Source organism: Choristoneura fumiferana, chromosome Z, assembly GCF_025370935.1.
Source record: "Choristoneura fumiferana chromosome Z, NRCan_CFum_1, whole genome shotgun sequence".
Taxonomy (NCBI): domain Eukaryota; kingdom Metazoa; phylum Arthropoda; class Insecta; order Lepidoptera; family Tortricidae; genus Choristoneura; species Choristoneura fumiferana.
This window is the reverse complement of record NC_133472.1, coordinates 10,403,833-10,424,316: the sequence shown is the minus strand read 5'-3', so window position 1 is coordinate 10,424,316 and position 20,484 is coordinate 10,403,833. Positions and strand designations below refer to the sequence as shown.

The following is a 20,484-nucleotide window of genomic DNA, read 5'->3' as shown; positions in this document are numbered from 1 at the left end:
ATTTATGACGCTGCAATTAAATTTACACGACAATTAGATTAACGAGGCTTCTCTTTCGTTGTTAAATAACACTGATACTGTTTTGCCGACCTAAGACATAATTATCTTAAACTACCTTATCATTTTTAGTCTGTATGTAACGAATGTAAATTTGTAAAAATCTGATAATTTTTTCGAGAAGATCTATGAGCTAACATTTATCATAAACGTGCAACGGTGAAAACGTGGAACTTTCACATGACACTTTAAAGGCCGCGTTCACATTCTTTGCTTATGTAATATACGAAATCCTCTTAAGAATCGTATTTCTGAATTAGATACTTTGTATAAAGTGCCTTGTTAAGATTGAAATTTAGAAGCTGAATAGGTCAAAACATTCTTAAAGTCGAGAGGGTTTTCATTGATTTTCATGCAACAAAAGTTCGTATTGTATTGCGTTTCGTGTAAATGAAGGCGAGTTTTGAACGGCGTTTAGCAAGCGCGCGCGCACCGGATCACCTAATTGCACCATTGCCGTCTAATTGCCCGAGTGCTACACCTCCATCGGGCTCATGTGTAGCTCGCATTTTTTCTCAGGGTCTCGCAAACTGGGTAGTATCGGATAAAGTAATATCGTTGACTTGTTATGAGAAAGATTTTAAATTTCGAATACGTCCCGATGCGTCGCAGTTGCAGTACGTGGATAAGCTTTTAATATTATATGACTGTTGTCGTTGAGTGCTCGTGTTACGTTTTACTGGAGGTTAAACATCTAGCAATTAGATCTTGAGTGCCTATTATCGAGCTGTTTATATCTATCCCGAAACGAATGAACAACTAACGTTGCGTACACTTTCCCCAACAACACACTTCGCATTTGCTTTTGTTTTTACTTTACTTTGGAGACATGATTCCTTTTAATTCAAAGTAGTTAACATTGCGGTTCTCTGAATCACACAACACTTAAATGCGGTCAAAAGACATTTAACTTTTACATCTGTAGTTAACAGAGACAAATTTTGTCATGTCATAATTCTAGTAAACATACTTTTCCTGCTTTCTCTCAACGGAACTGGGTAATTGGGAGTTTCTTTTAAGTGATCACAGAATAACGTGTGATGTCATGGTGTTTCAAACAAAGTTTTAAAGAATTTTATTTCATGTAGCTGCTAGTGATTCCTCTGAATCACTGCCTCTGCAGAGAACCGGATTGATTGACTGCATTTTACAACCGAATGAAAATGAAAAACGGCTGAAACTTGACCACTAAAAGGGTTACCAAACCACGTTTCGGTTGAGCAAAGAGATGGCGTAGGATGGTGGCAGAACGCGAACTCAAGATACAGCGATTAGCATTCAAAAATATCGTTCCTACAACTGGGCGGCAAAGCAACTCGACGCAAGCCTTGGAACAGAGACTAGTGACCGGAGAACTTTAAAGGGAGGCAATAGAATCGAATGTTCACTGTTGAGCTTATACCTCGGGACCAGCCTTGCGTATTCTCGTCGAACCGGTTTTATGCCTGAGTCCGCGACTGGACCTGCCGCTACCACTCGCCAAATGAGGCGCGCGCCTGCATCGTAACTTATAGCAGCGAGTGCTGGACGTATGCCAGGCTACCTAAATCCCTACACGCTAATATACCAGTCTAAAACAGCGCAAGGCTTCTCAGGACCTTATCCATCCTATCAATATTTTGCAAAAATTGCAGAGAATTAATTCTGGACCAGTAAATTTAATACTAGAGGAAAACTAGGGTATTGTCCCGTACTGAGGAAAGCTAAGTTGTACGAAACAATGAATCTTGTGGCCGTATTTCACAGGTTATAAAACCGTATTTTATTGCCCTCTGTCTTTCATGAAAAGAAAGAAACAGCGTTAGTCACTAAAGGGCAACACACACAGAGAGCGGGCGCGGGTCGTGCGCGGGCCCGCGACGGGCGTATTTGCATGGCGGTATATGGAGCCTTCACACAGAACGCGGGCGCGGGCGCGGGTCGTGCGCGGGCCCGCGCCCGTCGCCCGTCGTCACAAACAGCGCGCGGGCCGAGCGCAGAGTTACCAACTCTCAAAAATATTTATCCCTAAAACTTAAGTTAAAAACCCCTAAAATTGCTATAATTAATTGGAAATCCCCTAAAACATGTTAGTATAGGTAGTGCCACAAGAATTAAAGTGAATGATTACACACACAGCAACATGTCGTATAATGACATCAGGCAGGATTGTAAGTTTGATATACTTACCATTCAGTTTTTTTTAATTTTCCACCCATCGGCTTACTTACATACAAAAAATCTCTACTTTACGTCTATGGGAGGTACCCACAAAATGTTTTTTTTTAAATTTTTCATTGTACAAGTATCATTTTGTCGGGATAGTTTTCATTATATATCCGTGCAAATATCAAGAAATAATGTGAAATATAAGAAATACAAAATAAATATAAAAAGCAAAACTTCCCAAAAATCCTTAAAAATACCCCATCCCAGTTATTTACCCCCTAAATTTGAGGGGAAAACCCCTAATTTGGCAGCCGTGCCGAGCGGCAAATGGCCGGTGTTTCTATCGCGCCGCCGCTTTGACACGCGCCGCCTCTGTCAAAGGATGCCGCGTGCGATTTATGGCTTTACCTTCGCACGCGGCGTCCTTTGACAGGTAGGGTTGCAACGATATATCGAATTTTTGATAGTATCGATAACTTTGACTCCACAGTATTGATATATTAGCATTGCCTATCTACAGTGTGTTACTGGGCTACCGGCACCCAGGCTTTTTTTTTAAGGGAAGTTAAAGATACGCTATTTCTGTAACTTAACCATTACATAAATTTAAATAATAAAGTAAAATCCACACTGTTAACTTTCTAATAAAAATATAATTGTCAGCCAAGCTAATTAAATTGACAAGTACTATATATAAGTAAATATTATAAATGCGAAAGTTTGTGTGCGTGTGTGTGTGTGTGTGTGTGTGTGTGTGTGTGTGTGTGTGTGTGTGTGTTTGTTTGTTACTCCTTCACACTAAAACAGCATTTCAATGACATTTGGTACGTAGATAGCTGGAATAACATAAAGGCTACTTTTTACAACCTTTTATTTAGTTTCACCTGTCCCGTTGTCTGTCTGTCCGTCTGTAGTCAAATTCTGCAAGTATATTTTGACCACTTCCAGTAGTCAGATTGACTTGAAATTTGGAATACTTATGTAAATTGTGTAACAATACAATAATCTGGTAGTGACATCCTGGTAGTTCAGCCAGGATCGTCTCCGCAGCACGGAACTCTTCAACGGTTAATAGCATCGACTTGAAATATGGTATGCAAATGTAGTTTGTGTGGTTGCAAGACTGTCAACAAAAAGTACAGTCACAAAAAAAAGCTTTTATTAAAAATGTTTTTTTTTTTTACCAAAAACTTGCAAGTTAAATTTGACCCACTTGCCGGCATCCGATTGAGCTGAAATTTAGCATGCATGTGTAAATCGGATGACAATGCATTATTATTATGTCATGAAGCTGATCTGATGATGGAGCTGGAAGGTAACCATAGGAATCCGGTAATTAAATAACGCAACCGCATCGAGTTTGGGCTCGTTTGATTCGTCTTGATGAGTACTTTGGTCGGGGTGAATATGCGACCCTCTAAACAGTTAAAAACAAAATTAAAAGAAAAAAACCGACCAAGAGCCTATCGGACACGCCCAAAATAGGGTTCCGTAGCCATTACGACAAAATTAAGTAATATTTTTCTAAGGATTTCGTATTTTATACGGAATCTCCCAAGTTTAAAGTTGAATATTTCGCAAACAAATTACTGAAACGAAAAAAAGACCTATCCAACGATACCCCACACTGGCCACACTATAGGGTTGGATGAGAAAAAAATCACCCCCATTACGTCTATCGGAGGTAGCCTAAAAAAATTTTATTTTTTTATTTTTTATTGTACCATTTTGTCAGCATAGTTTACATATATATCCGTGCAAAATAACAGCTCTCTAGCATTGATAGTCCCTGAGCAAAGCCGCAGACGGTCAGACAGACAGACAGACAGACATGGCGAAACTATAAGGGTTGCGTTTTTGCCATTTTGGCTCCGGAACCATAAAACCTTTTTCAAAACAAGCTTTTATTAGAAAAAATAAATGAACTAAAAAGGAGAAATATATATTGTTTTTATTCGACTGGATGGAAAACGAGCAAGAGGGTCTCCTGATGGTAAGAGATCACCACCGCCCATAAACATCAGCAACACTAGGGGTATTGCAGATGCGTTGCCAACCTAGAGGCCTAAGATGGCTAATATGGGATACCTCAAGTGCCAGTAATTTAAGTATCCATATTCAGTCTCTAGAACTTTAACTATCTACACACGCTTTCTTATAATGACGAGTATTTAATTAGTAGGTACATACATGTAACTTAAATTTATTTTTCCTTTTAGTTTTCTAATAAAACCTTGTTTTTAAAAAGGTTTTTCCTTTTAATTTTATTATATTATCCCGATATTTCCACGGGATAGGGATGAGCTGGACGTCTGGAATAACACATAGAGAGAAAAGACGAGGTGACACGAGAATTGAAATTTGTATGGCAGCGCCCGCGGCGGCCCGCGGCTACTCGCGGCGGGCGCGCGAGAATGCATGCAAATTTCAATTCTCGTCTCGCCTTGCCGTTGGAAAATCACCATTAAGATATAGTTAACGCAGGATAGCAATAAATTCCTAATCCAATAAAAATAATAATTCTATTATTAAGTGCATGTATTATGTAAGTTCAAACACAATCACTGTATTGTTCATGAATAAATATTGAATTGAATTGTATTCTTTACAGACGAAGTTGAAGGAAACAACTAGTTATCGACAATATCGCGTTGAAACGGTCGATAGTATCGATTATCGATCTTTTAATTTCCGATATAATTAATTTTACCAGGCAACAGGGCACTGGCGGTCTGAAAGGTTGGGTTACGTGAAAAAAAAATGTTGATAACTAATTAGATAAATATATAATTAATTAATGACATATCGTGTAGGTACAGTCAACGTAATAAATAAGAGATCACTTTTGTACCTTGGCACTTTAACGTCATGTTTGATAAGCCATACGAAATTGTGTAACGACTGAAAGCGACAAGGTACCTATACCTAAAAAGTGATCACTTATTTATGACGTTGACTGTCGAACAACATACATAATATAAAAAAACACTTACTTTTAATCCCATCCCACTAATATTATGAATGCGAAAGTTTGTAAGTCTGTTTATTTATTACTTCATCAGCCATCATCATCACGTCAAAATCGCTGAACCGATTTAGATGAAATTCGGTATACAATGTATCCCGCAGAAACTATACAAATTTTCCGGGACAAAATATACTATGTCCATCTCTGTGACTACAACTATATGTATACCAAATTTCATCTAAATCGGTTCAGTGGTTTAGACGTGATGAAGTAATAAACAAAAACCGCCCAAGAGCGTGTCGGTTTTTTTATTTCGATATTTATGCTGGCTCGTGCTGAAGCACCGACTTCGAGCTAGTAGGTACACCTAGGAAAATATTTTGAAGGGTTTGTAGTCGGTTCCATTTATTGTTATTTTTTTTTATTTGTTTGGAGTCGGTTTTACTTTTTTGTTAACCACATATATCTCGCGGTACTGTAATAATTCTGTGTCGAGTTGACAAAAATGTATCCATTATAAGTTTACGTAGATAGTGTAACTTTATTACTAATAGTACATTACTGCAGAGGCCATGAAGTAAGGACGAGTTCGGGTAGAATAAAACGAGTCCAGCAATCCTGTTCTGGCCGAGGCTTGTATAGTTTTTCTCAAACAATGTGAGGAAATATTTTATCCATCCATCCATAAATCCATCCATCCATCCATCGCATTAACGCATACATTTCCGAGCATGTTTGAGAAATAGTACATTACTGCAGAGGCCATGAAGTAAGGATTGATGACGATTCGGGGTAGACGCCGAGTCGTAGACGAGGCCGGATAAAACGAGTCCAGCAATCCTGTTCTGGACGAGGTTTGTATAGTGCTTTTCTCAAACAATGTGAGGAAATATTTCATACATCCATCCATCCGTCCGTCCGTCGGTCCGTCCATCCATCCGTCCATCCATCCATCCATCGTCCATCCATCCATCCATCCATCCATCCGTCCGTCCATCCATCCGTCCGTCCATCCATCCATCCATCCATCCGTCTATCCATCTGTCCGTCCGTCCGTCCATCCATCCATACATCCATCTGTCCGTCCGTCCGTTCGTCCGTTTATCCATCCGTCCGTCCGTCGCCCGTCCGTCCGTCCGTCCGTCCAACATCCACTTCGTCATCCGTCCGTCCGTCCGCCCGTCCATCCATCCATCCGTCCGTCTGTCCGTCCATCCATCCGTCCGTCCGTCCGTCCATCATCCATACATCCATCTGTCCGTCCGTAGTTCGAGTCCATCCATCCGTCGTAATTCCGTCCGTCCGTCCGTCCTCCGTCCGTCCGTCCTTCCGTCCGTCGCCCGTCCGCCCGTCCATCCATCCGTCCGTTTTAAAGATTCATCCGTCCTGTAGTGTCCTCCGTCCGTCCTCCAGAGAACCATCCATTATCCATACAACCATAAATCACATCGCATGCATCGCACTATCGCAAATGCTTACAGAGTAGTTTGGTTGGCTGTTCGTAATTTTCCTTTGGCAGAGAACTTAGTAAGCAATTTAAAATTAAGAGCAGCGGACAATAATGGATTTTCAAACATACTTCATGGCCTAGGCCAGAGAAGTTACCGTAGAAGGTTAAAGGGAGGCAATAGAATCGAATGTTCACTGTTGAGCTTATACCTCGGGACCAGCCTTGCGTATTCTCGTCGAACCGGTTTTATGCCTGAGTCCGCGACTGGACCTGCCGCTACCACTCGCCAAATGAGGCGCGCGCCTGCATCGTAACTTATAGCAGCGAGTGCTGGACGTATGCCAGGCTACCTAAATCCCTACACGCTAATATACCAGTCTAAAACAGCGCAAGGCTTCTCAGGACCTTATCCATCCTAACAATATTTTGCAAAAATTGCAGAGAATTAATTCTGGACCAGTAAATTTAATACTAGAGGAAAACTAGGGTATTGTCCCGTACTGAGGAAAGCTAAGTTGTACGAAACAATGAATCTTGTGGCCGTATTTCACAGGTTATAAAACCGTATTTTATTGCCCTCTGTCTTTCATGAAAAGAAAGAAACAGCGTTAGTCACTAAGCGAGTATAAATTACGAAGTGAGCAGGTGTGGCAGCCTTCTAGATATTTTTCAGGGTAGCGCAAAGGTCACGCCTCGTGGTAATCCGATACTAGTCCAATTAAGTCGGGAACACTCAGGGGCCGCGCCTATGCTTTGTAAGCAAGGCTTTGTTTAGACCATGAATCGCGTAGCAAAAGTAAAATCTGAATATAATTTGGTTTGTTAACACACGGTCATTTCATTTCATTACTAAATTCTTTAATTTATAAAGTATCATAACGTACACGATGATTGAACGCTCAGTGAACATAGTCGTTATCATAAATGTGTATAGAATATTTTAATTCAGTAAGACGTTAAGACCATGTTTTGGCGATGAGATCATCGCCCGACAAGTACCCATAATAGGCCGGGACCTTTTTTCTGCCGGCCCACAGGCGGACAAAATCGCAAGTCGTGGGGTATTCGGTAACATTAGAATGCTCGAATTGATTTAATAGATTTAGACATTACACGTTAGTACCTACTCGTTCATGGTTATTTCAGTCGACGTCGTCGTTTATACTATTCGATAGTTTAATCTCACTACTGCCCCCAAGTGGTCTCCTATTTAAGCGACGATATATCATTAAGTTACACTCAACTGTTATAGATACTACTGATACTCAACTGTTAACATAATAGACGTTTCATGATTGCTTCAGTGAGTTACGTTACGGTATCAATAATATATTTAAGATCTATTCTCACAAAATAATTATTTTCAGTTGATTCTATTTAATTATAAAAAACTAAAAACTCAACTCTATTACTGACTGACATCACAAAAAAATTGTATTCGTATAACAGTTACTCGTCAGATATATGTGAATTCGCCTAATCATTGGTAATAAAAGGCGGTACCACAGCTGGGATTGAAAAAGAAATCAACGTAACTGTACAACATCACAAAAATGGAGGTAATTGTAGGTAAGGGCGTGTTTCGTGCCGTATTGGACGATGTTTTAATAACTTTGGAACTAAAATTGAGATATTAAGCGGACAGTATGAAAGCGTGAGAATTGGACGGTTTTCGATACGAGAATCAATTTACATACATTCTTGATCCTCCTTAATGCAAATGTTAATAACAATCTGCGGGTAGTTTGTTAGTTTTGTAGGTCTGCAGGGCTACTACGAAACTCGAAGTTCGTATCGTACCGTCCCTCTCGCTCTCGTATTAAATAGTTTAAGTGTCAGAGGGACCGCACGACACGAATTTCGAGTTTCGTAGTAGCGTGCTGATCATGATAGATACCAACATTTGCTTTACACTCGTATTTGTAAGATGAATGATAAAGATTATAACAACTTTGATGAAAGAAGGAACCTCGATACTGAAAAAACTTGAGATTTCGAGTATGTATGTACTTTGAATACGTGCCAAAAGCTCAGGCCGGAGGGTTAATGAGAGGAAACGCCGAATTCTCCTAAAGTAGGCACTTGAAAAGGAACATGCTTTTGAAATATATACATGCCGTGACTTCATACAACTCTAAGTTTACCTACCCAAAGAACAATACCTTTAAATAACCCTCCTTTGGGCAGTCTAGTAATAAAATAAAATTGCGTCGACAACTCCATTAATTTGCTTTTCAGACATCAATTTAATGATTCAACCTGTAACAATGTATTTTAATTGTCAGGTCACAAATGTTTGGAATTTTTGGTAATTAAGTTTATGTTTATATTTATGTTGTTATTTTAGTTTAATTTTGCACTTGTTAATTTGGACATATATTGGCCTGGCTGTATTTTGTAACTTATTTCTTGTATTATAATTGAATAAATCATTTGACTATTTTATTTTGAAAAGAAAATGCATATTCTCTTATTGACACCACTGGAGGGCATTTAATTTGAGAAAATCTAAAACGTCTATCACACTGTAGCCAGTATCCAGGTCGCGTTACGAAACGTTAGCGAACTAGTTCAGGGACGTCGCACCCAATTCGATTGTGTAACACCTGCTCTTTATGTAACGCATTATTTACATACACTTTTAACATATCTATTGTTTACCAACAATTTGATTTAGTTTTGGCAAAGGTGCCAATGCGACGCAGGAACTCTTATTGTGTACTTAAAGTAACTCAATAAGAATCAACATAACACTCGAAATATTGGCACCCGAGCACTTGTGTGATATTGGTTATTTTCCTCCCTTGTTGAACAATCTACTATTAGAGGTGGTAAGTTACAAATGTTCTCATTTCACAACTAGTAGGTAAGTAAATAAGTAGGTAGGTACTCTAGTGCAACGCGTGGAATGCGGGCCGCCATCTAGTGCCGCCACCGGCCCTGTAGTTGCTTGCCAACACTGACCACTCTCGCATATACATCTATCTATATTACAAAACGGATACTGCAATATCAATACGAAGCGGTTATGTGCGTGTTTAGAGCAATGACCGTTGTGTAACCTAGTCAATCTGCAAATAACCTCGTTGTAGTATTTCTATGGTTATTTACTTTATGTTTATAAATTGACTAGCTGTTGCCTGCAACTACGTCTGCGTCCCGTGAAAACTACTCTTTGCCGGGATGAAAGATAGCCTATTTTCTATTATGGAACAATGTCTACATCTTTAGTATTAGAACCCGGGCGTCATAGCTTCGCTTGGGCTAAAACTCGACAACACCTGTTTTCCAAAAGTTAAGACCAAGCAAGATCGATTTTTCGCCCGAAAACATACGCATATCTCATCAAAATCAATAGAGCTGTTTGAGATTTCCCAAATAAGTAAATAAATATTACACACATAATCAACACACATCACACATGTTTCTCTTTTGTTATTTGTTAATTCCATGTGTTTAAGTACCATAAAGATTTATTCATACATAAATATATAAGAATTGCTCGTATAAAGGCATTAGATAGATTGTATTTATTGAAGTCGAAATTAAGGGTCCATATCGGCTCGCATACCTACTTATTGGAAGTCCGAATGTAATGTTTGTCAGAACGATCGTTTGACATAACTCTTTATTCTCTGAATCCGATAATTGTTCTAGATTGTTATAAAACAAATCTTAAACCTTACCTATAGTTTTCTATATGATGACCATTTCAAAATTTCAGTAATCTGTAAGGTTTCAGTGGGAAAAAAATTATGACAAACGATGATTCGGACAAAAATTACTATATGACTAGCGAATAGTATGCGAATATTGGCGCTACCCGAAATTAATTTATAACAACTGAAGTTCATTTTAGTTCTAAACATCCTTAGCAGCATCAGGTTTAAAACCGTGTTCACGGAACTGAACATTATTATAATCGTCCAAATCTAAAACGGCATTAAGATAATCGTTTTTAGGAATACACATAAGCAATTAATGAATATGTTTTTTAGTCTACGAATAAATATTAATCATAGATAGGACATGCTTTTTCGCGACTGACTTCAGAAAAGTAGGTTATTTTTACAGACTTAATCGTTGAATTGTACATTATAAACAAAACAAAGACTTAAGGTTCCGGTCCTCTTAGGTATCAGATGGATATATGCCAGTAGATAGGAACAAAATGGCGCCAGATAGGCAGGCATACAGTCCAACAAAGTTTTTCGTTCCGCTCATCAGTCAAGGACGTCCCGTCCATTTTGCAACGGAAAAGTATCTGCTTGTTTGGTTAACATTATTTGAATCGGCTTCGTACAATTAGTTTAAGAAGAATTGAACTATCAAGAACTTATTCGACCAAATAAATTTGATAACAGAAAGCATACAATATAATATAGAAACCTGTCATATCAATAACTGAGAGCTTAAGTACAGTCGAACCATTTGATTCCTGACCCGCCATAGAACGCTCTCACAGTAAGTGTCATAATAAATTCCCCTGACAAGCAATGCGATGTCACTATGATTTTTTTCTACAAAAAGGTTCCACAGTGGGTCACGATTCATTTGGTTCGAGCGTACTTTGATTAAAAAACATTACTTGTAATTGCAGTCAGATAATAAGGAACGGTCACAGTTTAAATCAGGTACCTATTTATAAGTTATGGATGACTATATAGTATAAAATAAAGTCACTTTCCACCTTCTGTCTGTGTGTATGTATATATGTACGCTGAGATCTTTCAAACTACGCAAAGGATTTGTTTAATGCGGTTTCACCATCAGAGATATTTTTTCACGAACTGTTTTCATATATGTTCATGATATGTATATGATTATAGGCACTGTCGACGCGTAGTTTTGGGGAAAAGGGACTTAAAAATGCGAAGTGTATAAATTAAAGACTTTTTTTCAAAATTGCACCCGTGTGAATCCGGGGCAGGTTGCGAGTTATGAATAACGCTGACTTTGGACGCTGACTGTACCACGCTGCGTAATGGGAAAAATAATAAAATAGTAATACATGCCTACCTAGTTAGAATACCTAAGTAACGTGGCATTAGTATAATGAATCTTTCACAAACTCACTCACTTTTTACTTACTTATCTTGTTTAGGTTTTCGTAGTCCCACAAGAAACAACTGCAGTTTAACCGTTCAGTGCAGAAGTCCCTATCCAACAATGGAAATCATTTTGAGAGGACTATCGATCAATATAGCGTGACGCGTTTTATTTTAATTAAAATGCATCTGATATTGAATAGACGGTGAGTCTGTACATCGAGTACTGGGTACAATACGCAATTGTAAGCAGTCTATTAGCACACAATATACAACAGCAGATATTATTCAAAGTGCGATCCATTGTGGAACATGACCTGTTCGCAGTTCTGGAAATTAAAAGTTGACAATTAATTATTATAATTATTCGTAATTAAAACATTTTGTTAACATTATATGTCTTACAAGCTTCTTAAATCTCATGAATACCTACAACGTGAAAATAATGGGACAGGAAATCTTTCTACTGTGATTCCTCTGTTTGGTTTGCAAGACCTACTTTCTGCGGATGATACATTGTAAAATTGAAGCTGGATTACGTCAAGCGCCTAGGAATTAACTTTAAATGAGACCACAACCTATACCTACAGTAAATTTAATATTTTTTCCTTATCGAACGTAATAATTTTTCGATAAGACTCCTAATAGGGCAAAATTCCAAACTAGCCAGACTTTATTAGTGTTAGCAGATGTCGGATCTTGTTTGCAAATGAAACTGTACAATGTGTGTGTATGTATACGAAAAAAAACATGATTTTACTTATAAAATTCATAAACAGCAATGTATTGAACACGTATAGGTATATCTGGCCTTCGAAAAAAAGTATTTTCAATCATTTATGTTACCGCACAGAAACTCTCACTCGAACATACCTAATAAATACTCGTATACGTATATAGTGAGCGGCCAAAATTTTGCTCTGAAATTTATGCAGTAATAGGTAACTTTATTTTATTATATAGAGTGGGCCAAAATTTGTGGCGATGTAGTAACAAAAACAAAAGTAAGACCTTAGGAGAGAGGTTAAGAGAAAGGTTAATTTCTTCAAAACGTTTTTCACTGTTTGTGTATTATATTGGCATAAAGATCCTCGAATCACACGAGTCATTCAATTTGTAACATGACACAGCGATGTAGTGTCACGCAGCGTGGCGACTAGTCACGACCATGGTAAGCCGAGAAACATGAGCTGAAACTCAAGCGCACGCCGATTCTATTCAATAAGTAGAATACGATACAACTTCAGCACAATCTAGTAGCTAATTCTTGTTAACCCGGCATTTAATATAAAAAAATCGGCGATAAAACCTTATAGCGGCGAGTGAGAAAAGGGTAAGACAATCGTGAGTTGTCTTCGGATGCAACAAGACGTCACAGTAAGTGTTACATGTACACTATTTCATACTTGTCATCACTGACGTCTTGTAAACAGTTATCGAGTATGGCCAAACTAACAGGCAACCCGGTGGAAATAAAGTTGTTACGAGATCACGGTACTGGGAAGTACCACTGTTTACTTAAAGTAACTGCTGAAGGTACAGCGTAGGCGCATTGACAAATTTGTTAAGTATTCAGGCCATTTGGATATCAGATGATACTTGGGCGTTTTAAGATAAAATTGATACAAAGGTGTTGCTTTAATATTAGTTACAATGTTTAGTACACTAGGCCTGTCTCTACGTAGTATTCGCGGTTTTGTTACAGTTTTGCAGAATAAGTGACGCGCGCATCATGTCATCATGTCTTTATGGCTCAAGAGGATTAACACAACACGAAGCTTCTAGCATATGATAGTAGATAAGTACATATATACTGCCAGCTATCTAGACGGGTAGATTTTTATAAACAAACAAGAGCATGGTTGATAGATTAGCATAGTAATTTACTGATTTCAATGATAATGAATGAATGAATAGGTTTTGAGCATACACAAGTTACGTGGTTCATACCACGGTCCGTGCAAATGGAATTCTGCACACAAACTTGTAATTCTGAAGACCATGGCCTTTCATGTTAATTGTCACAAAGCACTTACACATTATAATTATATCAGGATTTTCCTTTAATTTATCTTTGCACTACCTAGTTTCAGACGTTTTTCGCGGGGGCGGGGTATAGCACACGCTTACGTGATGTCCAAGGGAACGCGAACATTACCATCTCGTGTCATAAGTGCTTTTGTAAAATTGTTTTTCACGTCTTCTATTTTTAAGTCACGGTCGATTATTATAATTTTGTATTAATGTATCTTAAGTGCGAATAGGCTATATTTTACGATAGTTAAAATTGATGTTATTAGCACAGACAGAGATAAAGTATTACTTTTATAGAATTGGACATCTAGTAGTAACTGTCTGTTTGCATGTAGGGGCAACCTCTGAAACTTCTGTGCAGATTCTAAAAATTCTTTCACAAATGAAAAGCTACACTATACTACTGATATTACTGATTAACAGATTACTTTTATTCCAGGTGAGTGCTAAGTTCCCTTAGTAGGTACGCAGACAAAGTTTCAGGCGACAGCAAGAATTATAAATAAAAATTAATACTTGATGCGAAGGGTTTTAACATTAGGTTTAAGAGGTACCGCATTGCCACGCCGTAAGGGCGAGTGAGAGCTAAATTAGTGATTTTATGACTCGTGTGATTGCACCTGATAAGCTGGCCCTACCTTAGTAACTGAAATGAAATCCACAATGTCAAATAAAGAGGAAACAACAAAATATCACCGAACGAAACGAAAACGAAAGTCACCGAATTTGCTCAAAGAATTAGTTCGCTGAAATGGCGTTGGGCTGGCCACGTCTGTCGCAGGACTGATGCGGTGGAGCAGACGAGTTCACGAACGGAGACCACAGACGGGAAAACGTAGCGTAGGGCGTCCTGAGGCACGGTGGACGGACGACCTTAAGAGGGTCGCTGGCGGCGGATGGCTGCGAGGGGCTGAAGACATAGTGTTGTGGCGCGCCATGGAAGAGGCCTATGTCCAGCAGTGGACTGCTCTAGGCTGATGATGAACAGAATATCTACTAACCAGAAAACAAAATGCCTTAGGCTGCATAACAAAATGTCTCATATTGCAAATATTTGTAAGTTCTTTCAATCTGATTGAAAGAATGCTAGAATAATAAAATTATACAGATTAACATTAGTACTAAATTTTATGTTATGACACAAGGGGTTCTAATGTACAGTACAAAAAAAAGAAAAGAAATTCAACCAAATTGATAACCTTTTTTGGAGTCCATTAAAAATGTTGTTTATATGTTTGAATGAAATAATAATATATTATAGCAGGACATTCGCATCATCCTCATTATCATGCCAGAGCTTTAATCTGCTAAATATGGATGCAAATTTTACAAATTTAATATTGTCTATTCAGATGACAGTCTTGTATCAGTAATGATATACCTACAGCTTTAAAAAAAAGTAAGTTCCTTTTTGCACTGAACTAAGGGAGGAACTTTGTTTTGTAGGATTAACTGTATGCTATAGAATAAATAATAAGAGGAATAGAGATATTATAGTGTGTATTTCATTCCAAAATCTGTGTCTCTCTTGCTAAAATGTAATAAAAAAACATGGAATCCTTTATTATCTCTGCAATAATTAATTTTACAAGCTTTTATTTAGTTTCACTTCTCCCATTTTCTGTGTCTGTCTGTAGCCAGAGAAGTAGTCGGATTGACTTGAAATTTGGCATACTAATGTTAATTGCGTGACAATTCAATAATCTGGTAGTGACATTGTGGTGGTCCAACCAGAATCATCTCCACAGGACAGAACTCTTCAACAGTTAATCACATTGACATGAAACTTGGTATGCAAATGTAGTTTGGGTGACAGTGCAAGTAAAATCGTCAAAAAGTACAATCAGCAAAAAAATCTTATATTAAAAATGTTTTATTTACCAAAAACTTTTTATTTTGAATAGTATGCATTACGACTGAGCAGGAAAATTAACATAAAGGCTTTTTAGCCACATGCAACCATTTTTAATCTTGTGTTACATTTGACATTATATTCTAGTTATTATTTGTTCTGTAGTTGATGTACTTAACATTTTAGGCAACAAATTATGCCTTGATTGTGTTTGTTTATTTTGGTATCCAGAATTTCCATACAGTTAAATCATCAGTTAAATACACATGCAAAAGCATGAATCACCACACAGCAGGCACATTATCCTTAAGATATAGAGCCAGGAAATGAGTTAACTAGTGCACTCAAGAATAACACTAATTAAGTATTTCCCAATGAAGAGAACTGCCTTTTTATACTTTTTACATTTTTTATTCATATAGTTTAATACTTACAAAAACAAATACTTAAGACTGCTTTTGCTCAGGAATGGAGAGTGAAATTTAAAACTGCATACATATTTTTATTTTCTATTTCTTATTATCAACACCACTCATTTAATTTTTAGAGTCCAATAATAATATACTCAGCAGCACAAAATTTGGCCCACCCTTCATACAAAATTATTGATTCTGCATACATTTGAGGGCCAGATTTTTTGCCGCTCAGTATATAATAGTTGTAACAAAATATAAATAAATGTAAGTAAATATATAAATAAATACATTATTTTGTACAATAATGAGTTTCAATACATATAAAAACAAAAAGACCTAACCTGATATCTTAACTAAATATTTATAACTATAACAATAGAAAATATAAAAAGAACACTCCATCTAATAGATCTGCCTGTGGCAGGGTTCCCATAACGCTGGCCACATCACCTCATCTGTATGGATATCACTTAATTACCAGAAACTGTTCTGACTATTTGGCTAATTAGTGTGTAAGGTACCATCAGGCAAATAAGTGGTCTATCAATTTTTAAACAAGTTCCTATCAAATGAATATGTCGCTAAAGTCGAACTTTCAAGCTGACAGACACGTCTATTCGCATTATTGTTTTATGACATACAAACGATTATCAACTTTAGGGTGGTAGAACAAATATTTGGCTGATGGTACCTTGAGTGCCAACTTTATAAGGTTTTGTACCCAATAGAATTTGAAGTTATGATAAATTGCTTTCTCTGTGGATTAATCCAGTATACCACATTTACAAGACTCAATTTGCAATAGCCTAAAATATTTTTCTTCTGAAGCCAGTGTGACTAAGTCAATTAGGACCTAAGTAATAATCTAAAAAGTTTTAGAATAACTTTAAAAAGGTAACTAATACATTTGAATGTGCACCCGCACAATAAAAATAAAAATAATATGATCCACCCAAGGCTCTCTCTCCCATCCCTTACAATTCTAATCAATGTTATTGTGCTTCCTACCTACCTATTGTTTTGACTTTTATGGTGTTTTTGCTTCTTCTAAATTCAGTCACTTTTAGTGAACTATTTTATATCTTTCAAAGTTGTCAGAACCATGGTACTTTACCATGAAACAAAAATGACTCATAGTAGGCATCAGTATCTCTCCTTCCCTAATTAACTTTTTTGTAATTTTAAATATTGTAAATACATAAATCTGGTAGTAAAAGGCGATAACTATACGAAATTCCGTACGAATAAAAAACGCCAAAGGGGAAGATCCCTTATTTAAGAAGCATTGAGAAGAATGTATGTTGGTTATTGTTCAATTACATGGAGAAGTGATTAAAGGTTTACTACAGTGAGGGCTGGTCAGTTTTATAACTATAAAATGTTAACTATATAACCTTGTTAATAATTGCCTGGACAGTCCAAATGCCTCCTCCCACAAAAATTACCATGTGTGGACGGAAATCATGCCAGCCAGCCTAGCGTTACTTTCTACATTGCAACTGCAACACTGACTAATCTCACGACACAGCTGAATTATTTACTGAAGAACATGATATACTACTTTATTCACTTAACATTTTAAAAAAGCATGATTTCTTATTTGCGGTGTGATTTCTATCGGGATATTGGTCTCGAGTATAACTCAAAACAGTAAATTTAAATGCGCCAAACCAACTGAACTTTCTGAACATTTTAAACTTACCCAAAGCTCCGTGCCCCAATTCATTTTCACAGCAGTGGTATCAACTCACTCAAACAAATAACACATTGAAAATACACTCACAGTTCCCAGCGTTCAGAATTATTTCACAGTTTTAATTGAATTTTATCACTACCACCATTTCAACACATACCAAAGAAAAACATGGCTGACGATCGTAACACAGAAACTCGCTGCATCGCAGACTAACGTGAAATGAGAAACAAATCAAATAAACTATACATTCTGGTCTTGTCTATGGTTAGTGTTGCCAGTTCAATTTGACTACTAGGAAGTATGGGTAAACCAGTAATTCAGTAAAGTAAAGAATATTTCTTTATTTTTAAGCCAAACATAACAGCTTACGCAGAAATAATTCAGTAGCCATAGTTTCTTACCACAAATCCAACAAATAATGCTATTTTTGGTTGTAAAATATATATTTAAATACCATCACTCCCGCAGAGGTTACTTAAATGCAGTTAAATTCCTGAAATAAACGTTTTGTTATTAATACTATACTGTATGTAATTTATAATATAATGAAATGTCACTTTGATTTAATAAATTTGAATTTATTTGGTTTGACATAGATAGATAGTTTAATTTAATGGGGGCTATCGTTTTTTGTCTTTCTAGATGGCACCACTGTTGCGTGAGGTTTTCAAGTGTGGCTTTCAAAGTGTTATTACGTGCGTGAAAACAAAGTTTAGATTAAAATCATATTTAATACACCTTAAAACCGTACCATAAAAATATCGAGCATCCACAGTGTTGCGTAGTCCCGTTTTGTTCGGAAATAAAAGGGAGGACAAAAGTTTCCGAAAGACAAAACTGTCTCAAAACACAGACATTCATTGCCCCGTAACGTATAATTGCCATAATTAATTTCAGGTAATGCAAAATATTCACAAAATTATTCTAATTATAAATAAACCCGCGTAGCTCACCCAAAAACTATGAGATTTGTCATTTCGGAGACCTCACGCTACACTAGCGCCTCTAGCGGCGAATTCATACGCGATAGCCCTCATTGGATGTGATGTGTTAATTTGAAATGAAACAGAAGTTAATTAATTATGCAGTGTACATGAATGTCATGGAAATTAATGTAATTTGATTTAATGTAATAATAATATCTTATCGGCCATACCATAGTCTCATAAGAATATTGTACACACTAACAATACTTGCACCTACTCAGTTATTAGCAAATAAATTATTTTGATTTGATTTTTTTATTAAATCTCTAACAACAGAACTCTTGCAATACCAAAACCTTCACTCTAAAATTATTTCTAAAAGTTCTTTAATGGTTTTTTACATGAAATTTTGAAACTCCAACTGAAACATGATGGATGACCTCTCTCGAATAGCCAAAACAACATACTGGCAGGCGCTTAAATAATAAAAAAAGAAACCTGAACTGGCACTATAATATATTTGTGAGAAGATAACTTTCACTAATAATGTTCTGAGCTCACAAGCTCATTAGATACGAATATTTTGATGTGTCGAGGAGCACTGTCACCACGCGATTGCAGCAGAGATCCGTCGGAGCCCCGGCGAACCAATGCACTGCGACGCATTTCCTAAAGATAAAAAGTTTTGAAACTAAATACTCTTTTATCTCCACATTTGTAATTTTATAAAGACTAGCCTTTACCTGTGGCTTCACAGGGATTAGACAGCACCATTAGATCTTTTTTTTTTTTTTTTTCGACTGGATGGCAAACGAGCACGTGGGTCTCCTGATGGTAAGAGATCACCACCGCCCATAAACATCTGCAACACCAGGGGTATTGCAGATGCGTTACCAACCTAGAGGCCTAAGATGGGATACCTCAAGTGCCAGTAATTTCACCGGCTGTCTTACTCTCCACGCCGAAACACAACAGTGCTGCTGCTTCACGGCAGGATTAGCGAGTAAGATGGTGGTAGCAATCCGGGCGGACCTTGCACAAGGTCCTACCACCTGCAATCTGGCGTCTAAATTGAAATTCTGGGATATCGCAATATTTCCGTAAGAATTTCCAGAAATTATCACGTAGTCTTCTTTGACGTTGCGTAAAAAACACTTAGCGGATAAGATTTTATAACTATTCGATCCCTTAGATAAATCGAGATTATAAAAAAGGAATAAGTAGGTAGCTTATAGAACTAAGAACACACTTTAATAGTGAACCTGCAGGCTGCATGACTGCTTCATCAGACTCTGGACTAAATTATTATTAATGTATTACGAATCAGATGAACTCTGCCTCCTATATTAAAGAAAACTCTGTAAATCAGTGCAATCTGTAAGACTATATTTTCATTAAGTGACACTGTCTACAAACGAAAAAACCGTTGCTACGACACAGAAACCATAGACTTTAACAATTATTGGTCAAAGTGCACCCCAAGACTGTTTCAACCAACCCAAAAACTACGTTACGTTATAAATGGTTAATGCGAGCGAAGCCACGGGTAAAGGCTATTTTGATTTATTTATATTTTGGGGAACTAAACCCACAGAAATATACAATACGACACAACAATAATTTAAAAAATACAAAAGAATATATAACTCAACGGTGTCAGATAGCCTATCGCAAAATTGTCGGTACACTACTAATTTAGGCTAAAATGACTCTATACAGAAAGCCGGCATTTATTTGGTTGATTTGGTTTTATAGGGTTGGTGATAATATTAACTAATTAACAATGTAAAATAGGGAATAGGTACCTTTACTGGTTCCAAAACCATATGATGACTTGATCGTCGCGATGTTGGAGGGCCTGTGATTGATGAAGCTCGAGAAGAAGGCAA

At 37.1% G+C, this 20,484-nt stretch overlaps 1 protein-coding gene across 3 annotated transcripts in view; it reads right to left on the bottom strand.

The window, feature by feature from the left end:
- The window catches only part of Cip4 (formin-binding protein 1-like Cip4), a 66,025-nt gene extending 48,117 nt beyond the window's left edge, over positions 1-17,908 (bottom strand). For all 3 annotated transcript variants that reach the window (XM_074085756.1, XM_074085766.1, XM_074085775.1), the window contains exon 1: positions 17,676-17,908. In XM_074085756.1, coding sequence (XP_073941857.1) covers positions 17,676-17,699 — 24 coding nt within the window. In that variant the 5' untranslated portion in view covers positions 17,700-17,908. The remainder of the gene's footprint in view (positions 1-17,675) is intronic.
- Between the last annotated feature and the right edge of the window lie 2,576 nt (positions 17,909-20,484).